The sequence below is a fragment of the Sinocyclocheilus anshuiensis genome, unplaced genomic scaffold (assembly GCF_001515605.1).
Source record: "Sinocyclocheilus anshuiensis isolate Anshui unplaced genomic scaffold, SAMN03320099.WGS_v1.1 scaffold1452, whole genome shotgun sequence".
Classification (NCBI taxonomy): domain Eukaryota; kingdom Metazoa; phylum Chordata; class Actinopteri; order Cypriniformes; family Cyprinidae; genus Sinocyclocheilus; species Sinocyclocheilus anshuiensis.
This window is the reverse complement of record NW_015544231.1, coordinates 843,704-860,291: the sequence shown is the minus strand read 5'-3', so window position 1 is coordinate 860,291 and position 16,588 is coordinate 843,704. Positions and strand designations below refer to the sequence as shown.

At 40.0% G+C, this 16,588-nt stretch overlaps 2 protein-coding genes across 2 annotated transcripts; both read left to right on the top strand.

Annotated features, from left to right (window-relative positions):
* The first annotated feature begins 512 nt into the window (after window positions 1-512).
* Window positions 513-8,402, top strand: LOC107697512 (G-protein coupled receptor family C group 6 member A-like). The gene is made up of 6 exons (XM_016498317.1): window positions 513-703; window positions 2,561-2,852; window positions 3,429-4,184; window positions 4,488-4,700; window positions 4,816-4,924; window positions 7,261-8,402. The coding sequence occupies exons 1-6, from the start codon at window positions 513-515 to the stop codon at window positions 8,400-8,402; spliced, it is 2,703 nt and encodes a 900-aa protein (XP_016353803.1).
* A 2,173-nt stretch (window positions 8,403-10,575) lies between these two features.
* On the top strand, window positions 10,576-16,052 carry LOC107697511 (uncharacterized). The gene is made up of 2 exons (XM_016498316.1): window positions 10,576-13,619; window positions 15,317-16,052. Exons 1-2 carry the CDS (start codon window positions 10,843-10,845, stop codon window positions 15,417-15,419), a joined length of 2,880 nt encoding a protein of 959 aa, XP_016353802.1. The 5' UTR covers window positions 10,576-10,842; the 3' UTR covers window positions 15,420-16,052.
* The last annotated feature ends 536 nt before the right edge of the window (window positions 16,053-16,588 follow it).

Below are 16,588 nucleotides of genomic sequence, written 5' to 3'. Positions count from 1 at the left end.
AATGAGTCCACATTCCATCACGGATGACAGATATGTGACTGAGCAGGTGAATCTCTCCACTTCTCTTTGTGGTCATCTCCCATTCACTGCTCTCGAAGTTAACCCAACTATGATGACTTCCACTGCTGAGAAATCCGGAAATGTGAAAAAGATCTTTTGTAAGATCACATTCTGCTTGTATTCATTTCCCTGTTATTCTCACTGCTTTTTTTATTTTATAATTATTGCTTCATTTCTTATGACTGCGAATGAAAAGAAACCAACCGTTTTACTGTAACCTGCAGAATGAGTCCACATTCCATCACGGATGACAGAAATGTGACTGAGCAGGTGAATCTCTCCACTTCTCTTTTTTTCTGCCCATGCATGGGAAATCCTCCAGAAGCATATCAGAGGTAACGTTCAAACGCAATCACCTCCAGAACAAGCCTTCTGACTCACATCACCCAAAAAGCAGAACCAGTTTTACAATAAATAGACTATCGAGAGTATGGCTGCACACATTCAGCATGATGAGGTGCCGTCTTCAGCTCTGTGTGCTGGGTGTGATGATGCTGTGCTCAGGTTTGTGGGTCCACTGCAAAAACCCCCTGAGCGGAGCTTACCTGGATGGAGATGTTAACTGCGCAATTTTGAGCTCAATTCACACTAGAGTAATCAACCTTCACAAACGAACTAAACCACAGCCATTCATTTGTTCAGGGTAAGTATGCACAAGACTTTCTTGTTTTTAAATGCTGCTATCCCAATATGTACAGCAGAAAACACGGATCTTATGGATTCTTACTAATATTATGTTGACCTGATTTCTGAAATGGAAACCAGCCAATTGGTCAAAACATAACTGAAACTTCACCTATAATTGATGAATTAAAAATGAGGAGAACACATTTTTGTGTGTTTGTTGTATGTTCCATGTACAGTACTATTGTTTTAACTAACAATTAGTATCATGTTTGCCGGTCAACCTGATCCGAACTGGTTTTAATACAATTCACCAAATACCACATGAAAAATAGTAACCACTGCAAACAGATTAAAATAGTATTACAACTTTTAGAAATGCAAGGGTAGACAAAATAATGTGAACACTTGGGAAATAGGCAATATTTCATGATTAAGGTGTTTGCACCTTCTGCCTTTAATACAGCTTCTAGCCTTTAGATTCATACAACTTTTGAATAGTCTCCAGTTGTTTGTCGTCTATCAGAAAGATCTGCCAGTGTTTTAGAGACGTTGGAGCTTCTCTCTCTTCTCTCCAAAAATGTCTACAGTGGTTTGATCCTGTAAGTCAGGTCTGACAAGGGCAGATGTTGAAGTTCATCTTGTGCTCCAACTCTCCAGGTTTAATGATCATAACAGCATTTTAGCACCAGTGTCTGGGATTAAAGCTTGTTCATTGATGTTGGCTTTGTGAAGTTCTCTGTGGTTGGTTTTGGTGGAAACGAGGTCTTCTAGGTGAATCTTGAGGTTTGCTGACACTTTGCTGCAGTCGTTCTGTGCTGTTTGGACACAATTGTTATTAATGCTCGACAGTGCCTGTCATTCACTTTCTGTTTTCACCCACTTTTTTCTTTGCTGATGAAGTCTTGCCATGCTTTGTGTCTGCAGTCGGATCAAAAAGATCTGCCAGTGGTTTAGAGACGTTGGAGCTTCTCTCTCTTCTCTCCAAAAATGTCTACAGTGGTTTCATCCTGTAAGTCAGGTCTGACAAGGGCAGATGTTGAAGTTCATCTTGTGCTCCAACTCTCCAGTTTTAATGATCATAACAGCATTTTAGCACCAGTGTCTGGGATTAAAGCTTGTTCATTGATGTTGGCTTTGTGAAGTTCTCTGTGGTTGGTTTTGGTGGAAACGAGGTCTTCTAGGTGAATCTTGAGGTTTGCTGACACTTTGCTGCAGTCGTTCTGTGCTGTTTGGACACAATTGTTATTAATGCTCGACAGTGCCTGTCATTCACTTTCTGTTTTCACCCACTTTTTTCTTTGCTGATGAAGTCTTGCCATGCTTTGTGTCTGCAGTCGGACTGTTGTTCTTAAAACACTTAACAATTGTGCTGTTGAGGTTACAGATGCTTCTGCTGAACGGGTTCTCATGATTTGTCCTTTATGGACGTCTGACAATCACCCATTTCACCCACGACTTGTACTGAGACTGCTGAACACAACTTATACTATACTGATATACAACCTGGAGAATATAGATTACAAAAATATATATAAAATACAATTGCAATGTTTGCTTTTTCACTGTAGTCTACACAAATTATATTAACCCCTATAATAATTGGGTGTTGATGACATTATTTTGTCCAACCCCTGTAGATCTTTACAAAAACCAAGACAATGAAAATGTGTATCATTGACATACTCCAGGACCAGAGTTGGGAACCACTGTTCTAGACTCACCCTGAGCACAAAGTTTGTGCTTTCTGCAAATGTATTCATATTTAAACTATACTTTAAATGTGCAGTAAACTGGGGACATTTCCAGAGAAAATGGGGACATCTGGTCACCCTAACTAATGCACAACTAAGAAGTCTGTTTCTCTTTTTACCAGTTTTGATCTGACCACATTTATACAATCGCTGAGCGCCATCCACACAATTGAAGAAATTAATAACTCTACATTGCTTCCGGGAATTAAGCTGGGATATGAAGTATGTGATCCTTGTGCATCTCCCACCAAAGCACTGCACTGTGTGGAACATTTACTGGCCGTTAACGGATCTCTGCCGGCCCTTGTGGACTACACAGACTTCCGTCCGCCAGTGAAAGCTCTTCTGGGAGAAAGATACTCAGAGTTATCCATCGCTATCGCCAAGCTCCTCAGCCTCTACCTGTTTCCTCAGGTAATTTGTTAACTGTTACAGCCAATGTTTACCTGAATAATCCCCCAAATACTCATCTTTTACATACGCTCATGCCACTCCAAACCTGTGCGGCTTTATTTCTTCTGGAAATAATTTTTGAAGAATCTTCATGCAGCTCTTTTCCACACTACACAGGTTCACATTGGCCACACTTGTCAAATCAGTAGTCCTGACTTACATTGTACTGTATATTCCATGCATTCTGAAGTCATGTGATGCTTTCGGTGTGGAAAAGAACAAGACATGACTCTGGCCCACATCTAGATTAAAAAATGGCAAGATTATCACTGATAAACACTTGTTGTAAACACATTTTCTGTCCTTTAGTCAATGCTAGTGTATGATTTTGAAAACGTAGAACGTAGCACACAAGTCGTATTTGGAGCTTGGCAGACTCATTGTGTGACAAGAGCTGTATAATTTCTCTTTCTGATGGCAGAATTGTCCATTTTGGGTGACCAATCGCTTTAAGCCCAGTGAAACTCTCTGTAACTCTAGTCAGGTAACTAGTCACGGTCTGCAGAAAACTAAGGCATGAGGTTTATCTGTCAACAGATCAGCTGCTCGTCCTCTTCTCCAGTCCTGAGCGACAAACTGCGATATCCATCCTTCATGCGCGTGATTCCCAGTGACGTCTACCAAACTCAGGCTCTGGTCAAACTCATGTCTCATTTCTCCTGGAACTGGGTTGGTGTCGTGTATGGAGATGATGACTACGGTAGAGCGGCCTACCAAAGCTTCATGCAAGAGTCCGAGGGAAAAATATGTGCTAACTTTGAGAAAGTGGTTCCACACTACTTGGACCATGTTGATGTCGATAAGCACATCAAAGATGTTGCTCAGAGTATACGAAAATCTAAAGCCAAGGTCGTGCTGCTCATTCTGAAGGAGCAGCTAGTGGAGAAACTTTTCAAGGAGATGATCCAAACCAACACAAGCAGAATTTGGATCGCGAGCGACGCCTGGTCCATGAACCGCTTCTTAACAAAAATGAAAGACATCAACAAAGTGGGTGAAATCTTTGGCTTTTCCTTTTCCATGGGAATTACACCAGGGTTCGAAGACTACTTGAAAAACCTCAGGCCAACACCAGGAGCAAGAAATGACTTCATAGAAGAGTACAAGCAGTTGCGACTGAACTGCTCCCTGTCGCCCTCCACCTGCGCCGTAGATGATGTGCTGCACGCAGTGGACCTGAGAGAGGCCTACAGAGAGAGAGTGGCCATACATGCTTTCGCTCATGGGCTCAGGGTGCTGCTGACCTGCAACGAGACTGGCTGCTCTGGAGATACCAACTTCCCACCCTGGCAGGTGAGATTTCTCAAGCCAGCTCTTTACAGTGAGGATTTGACATGTTTTAAGCTTGAGGGTTGAACATTTGAAAGTGAAGATTTTAACACAAATATTAGAACTGTAACTTGTATTGTAAATAAAATTGAGATATTTTATCAGAATTCATTTTGCTACAGTACAATTATAATTTACAACAGTAACGCATGTCTGTCTTCATTTTTATCATTAGTTAATGGAGAGTTCTTGCAACAAGTGTGTAACAGCCATTAACCACAATCAAGGACTTCTTTTAATCTCAAGGACACTTACACTTTTTTGCAGCTAGTGGAAAGTATGCGCAGTGTGAATTTCACGCTTGATGGCAATACATATTTTTTCGATGAAAATGGTGACTTTGTGGATGGTTACGACCTCATAATGTGGAAGGAAAATAATGATGAACGCATTATTGAAGTTGTGGGAAAATTCCTCTTGAAAAATGGAGAAATGACGATCCTCAGTCAATTCCAAAGGATAAATAGCACAATGAGTTATGCCGTCTTCAATTCCAGCGATTTGGTCGGCAGCTGACAATCATTGTCCACAGTTACAATGTCTTCTTCTTTAACCATTTATAGCACACCTCTCTTTTATCCTCCAGCTCCCCAAGTCCAAGTGCTCAGAGTCTTGCCCACCTGGTACTGCGAAGAACCAATCTAAGATCCCCTGTTGCTACAACTGCGTTCAGTGTGGTGAAGGAAATTATACTGATGGATGGGGTAATTAGAATTCATGTTCAATTCTGTTGTTTTTCTTTTTTGTTTCACTACTGCTCATTGAGGAAGCACCCATGCTGACACTTTGGCTAATAGTCAAAATGGACTCACTAGACTTCTTAAGTCGCATGCAGGTTCCCCTGATCAACTGCTTCACAGTTCGATTGTCTATGTCTGTCTACTTGTTTAATTAAGATGATGCAGTGGTTTTTTCATCCTGGTCCCGGGGACGCCCACTCTGCACATTTTGCATGTCTGCCTTGTTTAACACACCTGATTCAGATCATCAGCTCATTAGGAGAGAGATCCATGAACTGAACCGAGTGTGTTAGATAAGTGAGACATACCAAATATGCAGAGTGGGGGTCCACAGGACCCGGATTAAGAACCACAGGTATAATGTAAGGTACTGTACCTTAACCAATATCCACTGCTGGCAAGTAAGCTGAACATAAGTGCAGTTCATTTAAACCCAAAACATGAACAAATACAAGATGAACAGAGACTTGACTTGGCATGACCTTGAAACAAACTCACCTAACAGCAGGTTACATAGACAAAAGACAATGGAAACGCGAGAGCTATATATACACAGAGACTAATGAGTAACAAGGAAAACATGTGAACAATCAAGATGATAAACCAATTACAAAACAGAACTGAGAACCACATGACTCAAAGAACAAATCAGAATAGGTGCGTTCAAAAATGTGATGTTTATCTGCTTACCCCCAGGGCATCCAAGATGTAGGTCACTTTGTTTCTTCAGTAGAACACAAACGAAGATTTTTAACTCAAACCGTTGCAGTCTGTCAGTCATATAATGGAGGTGAATGTGAATCACGGCTTTGAGAGTAAAAAAAAAACATACACAAATTAAACCCTGCGGCTCGTGACGATACATTGATGTGTAAAGACACAAAACGATCGGTCTGTGCAAGAAACTGAACAGTATTTATATCGTTTTTTACCTCTGAATCACGCAATGTCTGAACTATCCTGAACGGTGGCACGTCCTCAACAGCCGGCGCGTGATGCGTTTTCTTCTTCTTGCTTTATGGCAGATTGCAGACTTATAAGTACATTACCGCCACCTATCTGGAGTGTCAATGGTCCATTTGAGAGATAGGTGGCGGTAATGTACTTATAAGTCTGCGATCCGCCGTAATGCAAGAAGAAGAAGAAGACGAGTCACGCAATGCATCAGAGGTAAAAAAACGATATAAATACTGTTCAGTTTCTTGCACAGACCGATCTCACTGACAGCCTGCAACGGTTTGAGTTAAAAATCTTTGTTTGTGTTCTACTGAAGAAACAAAGTCACCTACATCTTGGATGCCCTGGGGGTAAGCAGATAAACATCACATTTTCATTTTTGGGTGAACTATCCCTTTAACGCAGTGCTGCGCAGATCGATCAAATTCTGACTTGAAGCAGTGCATGCCGGTTAGAAATTTTGTCCGACTTGAGACGGCGCCGACGCCATGTGACTGTCTCGTGTTGCATCAAAGTGCCGCGAGAGCGATTCGAGAGCAGTTTCTTCAGAGCGACTGCAGGAGCGCTGATCACGACACAGCTGTTTCACGATTGGCCAGATTCACCGCATGACAACGATCACGTGTGTTTCGGGTTTATTCTAAACTTTTCGATTCCAAATAATGGCCACAAATCTGTGTTTTTAGAACAGTAAAATATTTTTTTACTGTAGTTGCAATGTCATATTGAGTCACGTTTATCATAACACTGATAAAAGCATAAATACCCCCACTTTATTAGTATTTAAACAGGATGTGATTATGTTGAACTGAACAAATATTGCATTTCATGACATGAACAAAGAACATAACTGTGACAATACAAAATAAAAGACATGAAAACCTGAATCTAAATGACAAAAACATAAATTACCTAAAAGTCAGCTGGTCATTATGGTGAAAAAAAAGAACCCCAAGGTAAAGCAGTAACTGTATAACATTCCACTTCTTACCAAAAAAATTTGTAGATGAACTTTAAATATTAGAGCATGAATAATTCTATTAATTGAGAGGACAGACAGTGTGGAGTAATACAAGAAACATAAAGTACAGCACTTTACCTGACTGACACACTGATCCATTTAGACTCACTAAACTGGGATATCAGACATCTTAACAACACCAATGACCAATCACAATCAAGTTTTCCAGAGAGATCCAGAGAGCAATTATATGCTTCCAATATCGGTACCAATAATAAAAATAATAAACTGCTAAAAATAATAAAGCTCATCAGGACAGATAGCATTATATATTCAGCATTTCTACTACAAATCTGACGACTGTACACGTTTTCTTTTTCAGATCTACCTGAATGTCTGACATGTCCTGATGGAATGTGGTCTAATAAGGGAGACCGTGAATGCAGGAAATTCAAGGAGAAGTATCTGGATTGGAAGGACAGTTATCCCATAGCTCTGTTAGCAGCTACAGCAATAGGCTTGGTTCTCGTGTTGACTTCACTCATCATTTTCTATGTGCACAGAAACACAATAGTAATCAAAAAGGCTGACAATACAATGTCTTGTTTCATGTTACTGGGGTTGGCGGTCAGCTTCATCAGTGTAATCATGTTCATCAGCAGGCCAAACGAGCATCTGTGTCGGGCACAGCAGGCCGTGTACGGTCTCGGTTTCACCCTCTGTGTCTCATGCATACTGGTTAAAGCCTACCGCACTTTCCTGGCTTTCATGGCCTTTGATCCGGACAAGCAGCATAGGTTAAAAAAACTCTACAAGCCTCTTATCAATTTGGTCCTGCTTACCGGTGGTCAAGGTATCATCCTATTGTTCTGGCTGGTTTTCAAGTCTCCTTGCCCAGATTTAAAGTGGCCTGGAACTGGCATGGAAAAATACGTTGTCTGTGACGAGGGCTCAATTGTAGGTTTTGGGGTGATGCATGGTTACATTGCTCTATTGGCCTTCATTTGTTTCTTTCTTGCTTTCAAGGGTAGAAAAGTCCCCCATGATTTCAACGAGACTGGTGTCATCATCTTCAGCATGTTGATTCATCTGTTTGTCTGGCTTTGCTTTATTCCCATTTATATTGAGAGAAACAAGACAGAGCAGCGGCACATTGTTCAAGCTTCAGCCATCCTGGCCTCCAACTATGGCATAATGTTTTGTCATTTTGTCCCAAAGTGCTACATAGTCCTGTGGGAGCTGTCCGAGAACTCAAGGGCCTCGATCATAGGCAGGTTGGCTAGATACGTTAAAGATGACATGGCCAATGCAAACATCACTGTATTAGATGAGACGGGTCGAATCACTCCAGACTCAGGCATCTTCTGCAAAGGTGTAGGAGCATCGGTGATAGAGATCAGCACATTTTCTAAAGATGTATCCAGTTCTATAAAGACTGTGGACTTATTTAATACAGATAGAGGCAGTAAAGACCTAACAGTGTCCCGCCATGCCAAGCTGAGACAAAGAAACACTACTCAATAAAAATAAAGAGGTTGTCTTGCATTCTTTCAGCAACTGAATTTACAATTGTAAATGTACCAATACTGTACTCATTGTTTAAAGGTGCTAAAAGGGTGTTTTAATCATTTTTGCTGTATTTTTTTACATTTTTTATACATATATTTATACTTAAACAAGGACTCTGCATTTATGAATTAGTGTACTAAATGTAATGGTGTATAAATTGGTTCAGATGTTATTGCAAACATGGTAAAACCAATACTAGGTGCACTGGTGGTAAATGCAAGAATGGTTTTTTTAGAAATTTAGTTGTTATTTTGGTAACACTTTCTATGAAGCCCATATTTATAATACATTACAAGGGTATTCTTAAGGCATTATAATGAATGCATAATGCATTCTAAAAAGCTTATAATATGTTATATCATCTTATGAATATTCATAAGAACAGTTTTAATGTATTATAATATTTACTTATTTGTGGTTATAGCTTTTAAGAGTATGATTATGTATAACACACAGTGAACATGATGCATCCACTTAAGTTACAATGGATTATATTTCTCATAGTTATAATGAATTATAAGTCTCATATCTTGCCATCCTTCTCATGCTACTTTACTTAAAGCCATCAAGGACCACCTATAAGTGTAGTAATAATAATAGTAATAGTTTTTTTTTTCTCAAACAGCCATAAGATCAGATATCAGATCAGATGATTATAATGTATTATAATTGTTGTTATGATTATTTATAAGATGATATAACATATTATAAGGTTTTTATAATGCATTATGCATTCATTATAATGCCATAGGAATACCCTTATAATGTATTATAAATATGGGCTTCATAGAAAGTGTTACTGTTATTTTTATTCTAATTTGTCTATAGATGTGCATGTTAAAAGAAGTAGTTAAATCCTGTATTTATCAATTACAAAATAATAATAAAAAAAACTGAAGGTTTGTAAATATTTAAGATCTGGAAAGGCTTTTACATGTTTTTATTTCATTATATCTTGTAATTCATTGTACATATGCCTTAGTAAGTCTACACTTTCCTGACTTCAAACTCAAACCCAAACTCTTCATAGCACCCATATTACCCCAGATTAGCCTGCCACGACATTGGCTACCAATTAAATATAAAATAGATATAACCATTTTAGTCATTACATTTTAAGATTTGCATTGTAGACCCTCCCTATATTTCAGAATTAATGTCTCCAAAGCATATCATCAAGTTCTTAATGATCGTTTAAAAAAATGGTAGTTCATTTTCAAGGTCTGAAACCAGAAACTAAGGGAGGTTGAGCATTTGTTGTTTTTGCACCTAGATTTTGGAACAACATTCCATGGAGTTTGAGATCAGCTCAGCCCAAAGCCAGTTTTAAGGAACTTTTAAAAACCCTTTTGTATAAGTTGGTCTTTACTTAATCTCATTACATTAAATTTGTTTTTGTTGTTGTTGTTTGTTTGTTTGTTTGACTATATGCATGATTGTATGGTTATGTGTTGACGTCATCCTTTGTTAAGATTTACCTTTTGCTTTGTTTTGATCATTACTTTATTCTGTGAAGCACTATGTGACAAATTGTCTGGAATACTGCTTAATTACTTTCTTGGTAGTAATTTCAAAAATGATCAACCCCACTCACACCACTGTTGCTTCATCTGGTCCATGGCACAGGAATTACACACCTATTTTTGTACTGTGTCTTTACATTTAATAAACAATAAAAACTAATTTGAGCTTTGAACTTTAATGCTGTTATCAGTGTCTGCTGGATCATTCTGTTTAAATCCTTGCCTTTGCCAGCAGATTGCAGACATTACTGGTAGAGGTCCAGGGGGATTTCAGTCAGAAGTAAACAACTTACCAAAATACTCCAGCTCCAAGCCACTCTGAACTTAATTTAATCTGTACTACTGTTGTTTGTTGAAAGCACAGAAACAAAATTGAAACAGTAACTTGAACAATTTTTTGATGAATATTGTAACCAATTTAGAAAACACTGATGTCACTTCACATTTTTACAATAAATTTTGATTATAACACTCACATACTGATAATTCAATCAGAATTCACCAGGGGTAAAAATAAGAAGACGAGGTAACCAGCAGGGTATCTTATTAGCAAGATGAGCTTATGGTCTTACGCATGCGCTTTATTCCTGTAGTGTGACCATATGTGCATGTGGGAAAGACTGGAAGCTTCAGTCCTGTTTCTCAATCTTGGGCTCTCTATGGCATACAAAACATCACCTTGGGCAGTGGTAAATCTTGATCGAAAACGGTCAAAGAAATAGAGGATAGGAACTGTGGACTCTGACAGTTAAGGATTTTAAGGACAATTGGTATGGTGCGCAAACAAAAACCAAGCTGAGGATTTCTAACACAACACTTTTAAACCTGCAGTCGATACATCTGATCAAAAGGAAGAGGTTTTTCCCATCAACATGGGCTGCTCTCCCTCTAAAGGTCAACTTTTCAGTAAAAAAGCTACACTGTCTGCATCACCAGAAAACAAGAATGCGGAACTGCTTTCTGATGGGGCACAACGTCTAATCAAAGTAGAGATAAGCACAGCTACAGAAGGACTAACAGCAACAGAGATACAAGAAAATGAAAAATATGCGCAAGGTAAGACATCCTCAGTAGTTGATGTAGTTTGTGACGCCATTGTGACAGCCAAAGAAAATGCTACTGAGCAGATGCTAGATGTGCTTCGCTCTCAGGATGGACAAAGTGCACAAGAGGGTCTCTTAGAAAACCAGAGAGAAGGAACTGAGGGGATAAGGACAAAAGTTAATCAAGGAAAGCGGAGGAAGCAAAGGAAACATAGACTGAGAAAAAATTCCTATGCGCAGTCAAAGGCAGAGTTCATACTGAAAGCCCACCAGGCAGCCTATGCGTACCTAAACCCCAGCATATCAAAATATGAGTCTCTTTTAGGCCTCTTGAGCCAGGCTGCTCAGACCCATCTCTCTGTACAGACCACAGTAGCATCAGTAGTCTTGCACTATGAAGAGATTAACCAGGCTTTGGAGGAAATGGCCTCTGAGGGTGAACACCTGCTGAGGGAACATGGACACAACATGACATGGCCCGCTTCACTTAAAGACTATCCACCTACAACAACCAAACCCAGCAATGAACTAAACTTCTCCCAGCTTCCTTCCGAACTGCTGCAGCAGATGCTTCTTCACTCCACAGCTAAAATGATTTCTGTGGGAGACTCTATGAAATGCCTGAGTGACTCAGCCTTACAGGATCTAGCTGAGTACTATGGGTCCCTGTCTCAGATATTAGGAGAGAAGCTGCTTGCTAAGCATGCGGCAGAGGAGCGCTTGAAGCAGGTCTCATCCCGTGTGGAAGCTGCTGCCCTCAGGAAACCAAGTCCAGAAGATTCTGCTCTTCACAGTGAGGACAGCGGCATAGGTGCAGACAACGAGTGTCAGAATGGCTCGGAGCGTCTCCGTCGAAACAGAGGGAGCTCTGGATCAGGAGCAAACACTGGAATAGTATCTGTCTTGACCAGCAGTTGCTCTCCAGATCAGCCATTCCTTAATGCCAATGAGGATACAGATAATGATGATGATGATGATGATGAGGTTGATGATGAGGAGGAGGATGCAGCTCTTGAGAATGAAGTCAGTGGTGGGTTGGCCGACAAGACGAGGGGAACAATGTGTAGGTCTTTTGAGCCAGACTCCACCCATCCTCCAGTTCAGGGTAGTCTTCAAAAGCAAGACCAGGTCAAGACCAGAAAAACCAGACGGCCCAAAACGGCAGACAATACCTTTCAGGTAAAACTAAAGTACCGCCATTTAAGGGGACCAAAGCACTCACAATCCGCCGAGTGTTTGTGTAGCAAAGCAGAAGGATCAGATCCTAATCAGCAACAAGGAAACCCAAGGAACAAGCAAACACCTCACTGGAGGATAAAAAATAACTTGCCAGAAGAAATTGTACACGGGGGTCATGTTTGGACAAAGATTAGAAGAAGTTCATCAGGAGGACAGTGCGCAGCGCGATACTATGGCCTCCAGTATGGCAGCAAAGGGCCTTTCAGGGCAATACCACCAAGCTCTCCTCCAAAGTTTACTCCAGATCCACCTGGGCGAAATGCTGTCAAGAGGCTTATTAATACTTTTAGCCAAGGGGTGGAGGACAATTCAAGACAAAGTCCTTTAGACCAAAAACCAATAAAAGTCAGGGGCAACAAGAAATGCACTCTCCCACTGCTGCAGAATAGCAGAGGAGCTCTTACCACCAGTGGGAATATCAAGAGTAGCATCCATCCGCTTAAACCCAGACCTGAGCAACTGGATATAGACAGCCTCCCACCTCCACCCCCAGAGATGCTCATGGACAACTCATTTGAAAGCAGTTTAGGGTTTCCCACTGAGGAGGGGGCTCATGATTTACAGTGCAGAGGGCAAAGACTCCGCACTTCAATGCAAAGAGAGACTGTGCTCTCCAACAGAGCAAGCAGACAGCGAGGCTCCATGAGCTTCTCAATGACTCAGCCTGTGAGGCAAGATGCTTTGCCGGGTTCCTGCATTGAACAGGAATACAAAAAAGCGATTGGGGTGGATTCTGAAAGAGATTCAGCACACACCCTTGACCAGAATTGCCGCAAAGTTGTTCATCAGCCTGCAGAGTCTTCTGGGAAAACAGCCCCGGCTAATGCAGGTTTGCACGTTTCCACTCTTTATCAAGAATGTGAAAACCACAATGAGGGCGAGACTGCAAGTATGCAAGCAAAAAGTTTTCCTCCAACAACTCCACCTGTCTCGAGGGCACGGCTTCCACCCTCCTGTCCCACTGTGCGCCACGCAGTGCCAAGTCCTCCATCCACAGCCTACCCCCCGAGTGGGAAGTGGACTCCATCCACAACATCTGCCACCTCTAGTATACACAGATGTGCAATGGCCGAAGAAAACAACCTTCCTGCTTATGGGACACAATCATTTTGTGAAGCTCGGGCCGTGTTCTGTCAGGAGAACAAATCACTCCCCCACACATGGACACGTTCATGCACGTCTACTTTACCTCGGCCATGGGGAGAACCTGCCAGAGGAAGACTGCCAACTACTCATCCTCAACCTTCTTTTATGGGACACAGTCCATCGGGTCAAAGGTCATCCCACAGTGAGCAGCCACAGTCATTGCCTAATGCCAAAAAACAACAGGGCCAGGACAATGATGTCACGCCTTTGACCAGTGAGGGGTGAGTATCTCAGTGTCACTGCATGTGATACAATACCTAGCAAATGTATGGCATGATATAGGTCTGAATAGTTCAAGGATTTAGTGAAGTAGGTGACGTACAAAACAGACACAACAGATGCGCCTGATACAAAAACAGTGGAAGATGACCGAGCCTGCTGATTAAATCTTTCTAATCTGATCCGCCTTCATCAACATAATTGTGGTTTCGTTTAGTCTAAAACTAGTTCATATATCAGCTACTTGTTAATAGCTACTACATTTCAGGAAACAAACACCCATCTCTTTCCCTCAGATTTATCATTGGGAAGATTGCTACTATCTTGCCATACAACTGATCATCACCCCATCACCATTTACAATGTTAAGAATCCATTGTTTCCCACACATAGACTTTACTTGTGCGGGCCGCCCAGGTATATTAACGGCCGCCCAAGTATATTTATATCTTTTTTTTTTTTTATCCGCCCGAAATAATGAAACCATGCGTGATCGATTAACTAGTGGAAAATCTCCCCTTGCCCTACACGTTTCGTATCTGCTCGTTCTGTGTGTGCGAGAACCGTTTCCTCCCGCTGACATTCAAAGTGCGCTGCAGAGTTGTGTTTGTGCTGCCAATCTCACACCTGTAAATCATATTCTATATTATTATGTCAATTTACCATATTGCCTCGAAACTGTAAACAGTATAGCGTTACTGCAGTTAACCAACTGTATTTCTTGCCAGAAGGAATGTATATTCCAACTACTAATGTTTGTAAAATATAACTATTTACTGAACATTGGTGTCTTTTATCATGTTACACAGCACTTTCTACAGTGGAGGTTTTACTGAAAATGTCACACTATGTGAAATTGAATAGATGTTTTACATTTACGTTTGGTTTCATGGACAGTGACCCATCATGAAAGCATGATGACTCTTTGTAGAATTGATAATTTCTTTGTCTGTCAACCTCAATCTTTCAAAGGTCTCTTTCAAAAATGATGCATAACTGTATTCAAACTATCAAACTTTTAATATTTCAACTTCATATAAAAGTGATGTCAGTCAAGAGGAATAACCTGCAGAAGCCCAGAAGAACTGGAAGAACCTGTTCTGATTGGAATCTTCATAATCATAGGTTACATAGACACCATGTCAACAACAACAATAACAGGCTCTCTGAGATGACAAGGAAAAGAAAGATGGATAAGTTTTAACGAAAGGGGAATTGCTCACATATTTATTTCACAGCACAAGTCTTATATGACAGAAAATGTCTGAAATAAGGGGTTGTGAATCTGGAGAACCCGACCCGGTTTTGCCCCCCTTTTCATGTTAATCTCATCAGCAGTGTTAATCTGAGTGAGGCTCAACTCAATCCCTGTAGATTAGCATCTGTGCACCTGTCTGGAGCCCTGAGCTGAGATCTCACCTGTCCTGATGGCCTACATTAAGAACAGATACAGCAACCAGCTAGCTAGCTAGTATACTGTAAAGTAAAGTATACTTTACAGTATACTTTCTACAGTAAAGTATACTGTAGAACTTATATTCAACTAACCTTCAAGTTTTGAAGCTGTTTAGACATTTTGTAGACAGAAAAGGCTTTGACAGATCAGCGTCACTGTTTCTGAAAGAGTTTTATAACACCATTTGGTTTTTGATTCCTTTCTTGAGTTTCCCTACTATGTTTATTTTGTGTTTTCTCACAGAGCAACCACAGCGTCCATGAGAGCAGACAGCACAGACTCCGAGCCGTCCACTGCTGATCTGAACACACACAGCGGGTTTGTGGGCAAGGAAATTACAGATTAGCTGGATTAAGGCCTTTTCTCTCTCCTGAGAGCTCCAGAGATATACATGGAAACATTTCCAGTAAATATAAACACCATTATGCTTCAAAGAGCTTAGTTTAAAAAACACCCGTGTCTGTATATTTGTTACTGTGTCTCAAACTGTCTACCTAATCTGTTATTTATGCTCGTGTTTACTCTTCTATTTGTAGCATGATCTTCCTTTTGGTTTTGATACGTAACAAAGGATTATTAGGTTCATCAAAAAGGAAAGTTTTCTTTTTGTATCCTGTAATTGATTAATCTGAAACCAACCTGTCATGCTCTCACCCTTATTTAACTGGAGCCTGTTACTGTTACTACTTGTTAGAAATATCTAATCGTGAATAATATCATTCCACAACTGTCTTTTATTATGTCATATACATAAATGTATCCATATTTGTGAATTTTGTGGACAAACCCAGGAGAAAAAAAGTGCACTTCCACAATGTACTTAAAGTGCTCTATTTTCATGCACTAATTTTGTACTTAACATACTAAAAATGATTCTTTAGTACTTTTTAAAAGATAATCTTTAGAATATCTAAGTGTACTCAGCTCTGCTATTTTGGGACACCATGAATATGAACTAAAATGTGCTTTTAACATACTACCTCTGTGTTTAAAAAATGTATTTAGTTACCACTTGTAACTTGAAACCATCTTTCATACACTAGTACTCTCAAAAGTTGTAACTAAATACTTTTTTTTTTTTACAGAGAAAGTATGTTACAAGCACATTTTAGTTCATATTTATGGTGTCCCAAAATAGCACAGTTGAGTACACTTAGATGTTCTTAAGATTATCTTAGTAGGTTCATTTTTAGTATAATAGTTTATACTACTATTAGTATAATTGTATTTATAGTACAAAATGAGTGTGTGAAAATGAACACTAAGTGCACTTGTTTCCTCCTGGGTAGTCATCACAGTGATTCGTGTCATTAGTGTGGAAGACTTCAGATTTCTGCATGAACTGTTTTAAAAATGTAATCTGATACGAAAAATAAAGAATGTTTTAAACACACACTTTTGCATTGTCATGAAATTAAAAAAAAAAAAACAGTTTTCAGAGGACCTCAGAAGATTAAACGAGATGCTGAACATTAACATTCTGCCATTATTTATATCGCTTTAAACCTGTATAGG

Bases quoted from the DNA above. Each gene is read 5' to 3' on its own strand.
- LOC107697512 (XM_016498317.1), top strand. From the start codon at position 513: ATGAGGTGCCGTCTTCAGCTCTGTGTGCTGGGTGTGATGATGCTGTGC. The intron at 704-2,560 runs GTAAGTATGCAC...TCTTTTTACCAG, and splicing joins CAGCCATTCATTTGTTCAGG to TTTTGATCTGACCACATTTA. The intron at 4,185-4,487 runs GTGAGATTTCTC...ACTTTTTTGCAG, and splicing joins CCAACTTCCCACCCTGGCAG to CTAGTGGAAAGTATGCGCAG.
- LOC107697511 (XM_016498316.1), top strand. From the start codon at position 10,843: ATGGGCTGCTCTCCCTCTAAAGGTCAACTTTTCAGTAAAAAAGCTACA. The intron at 13,620-15,316 runs GTGAGTATCTCA...GTTTTCTCACAG, and splicing joins ACGCCTTTGACCAGTGAGGG to AGCAACCACAGCGTCCATGA.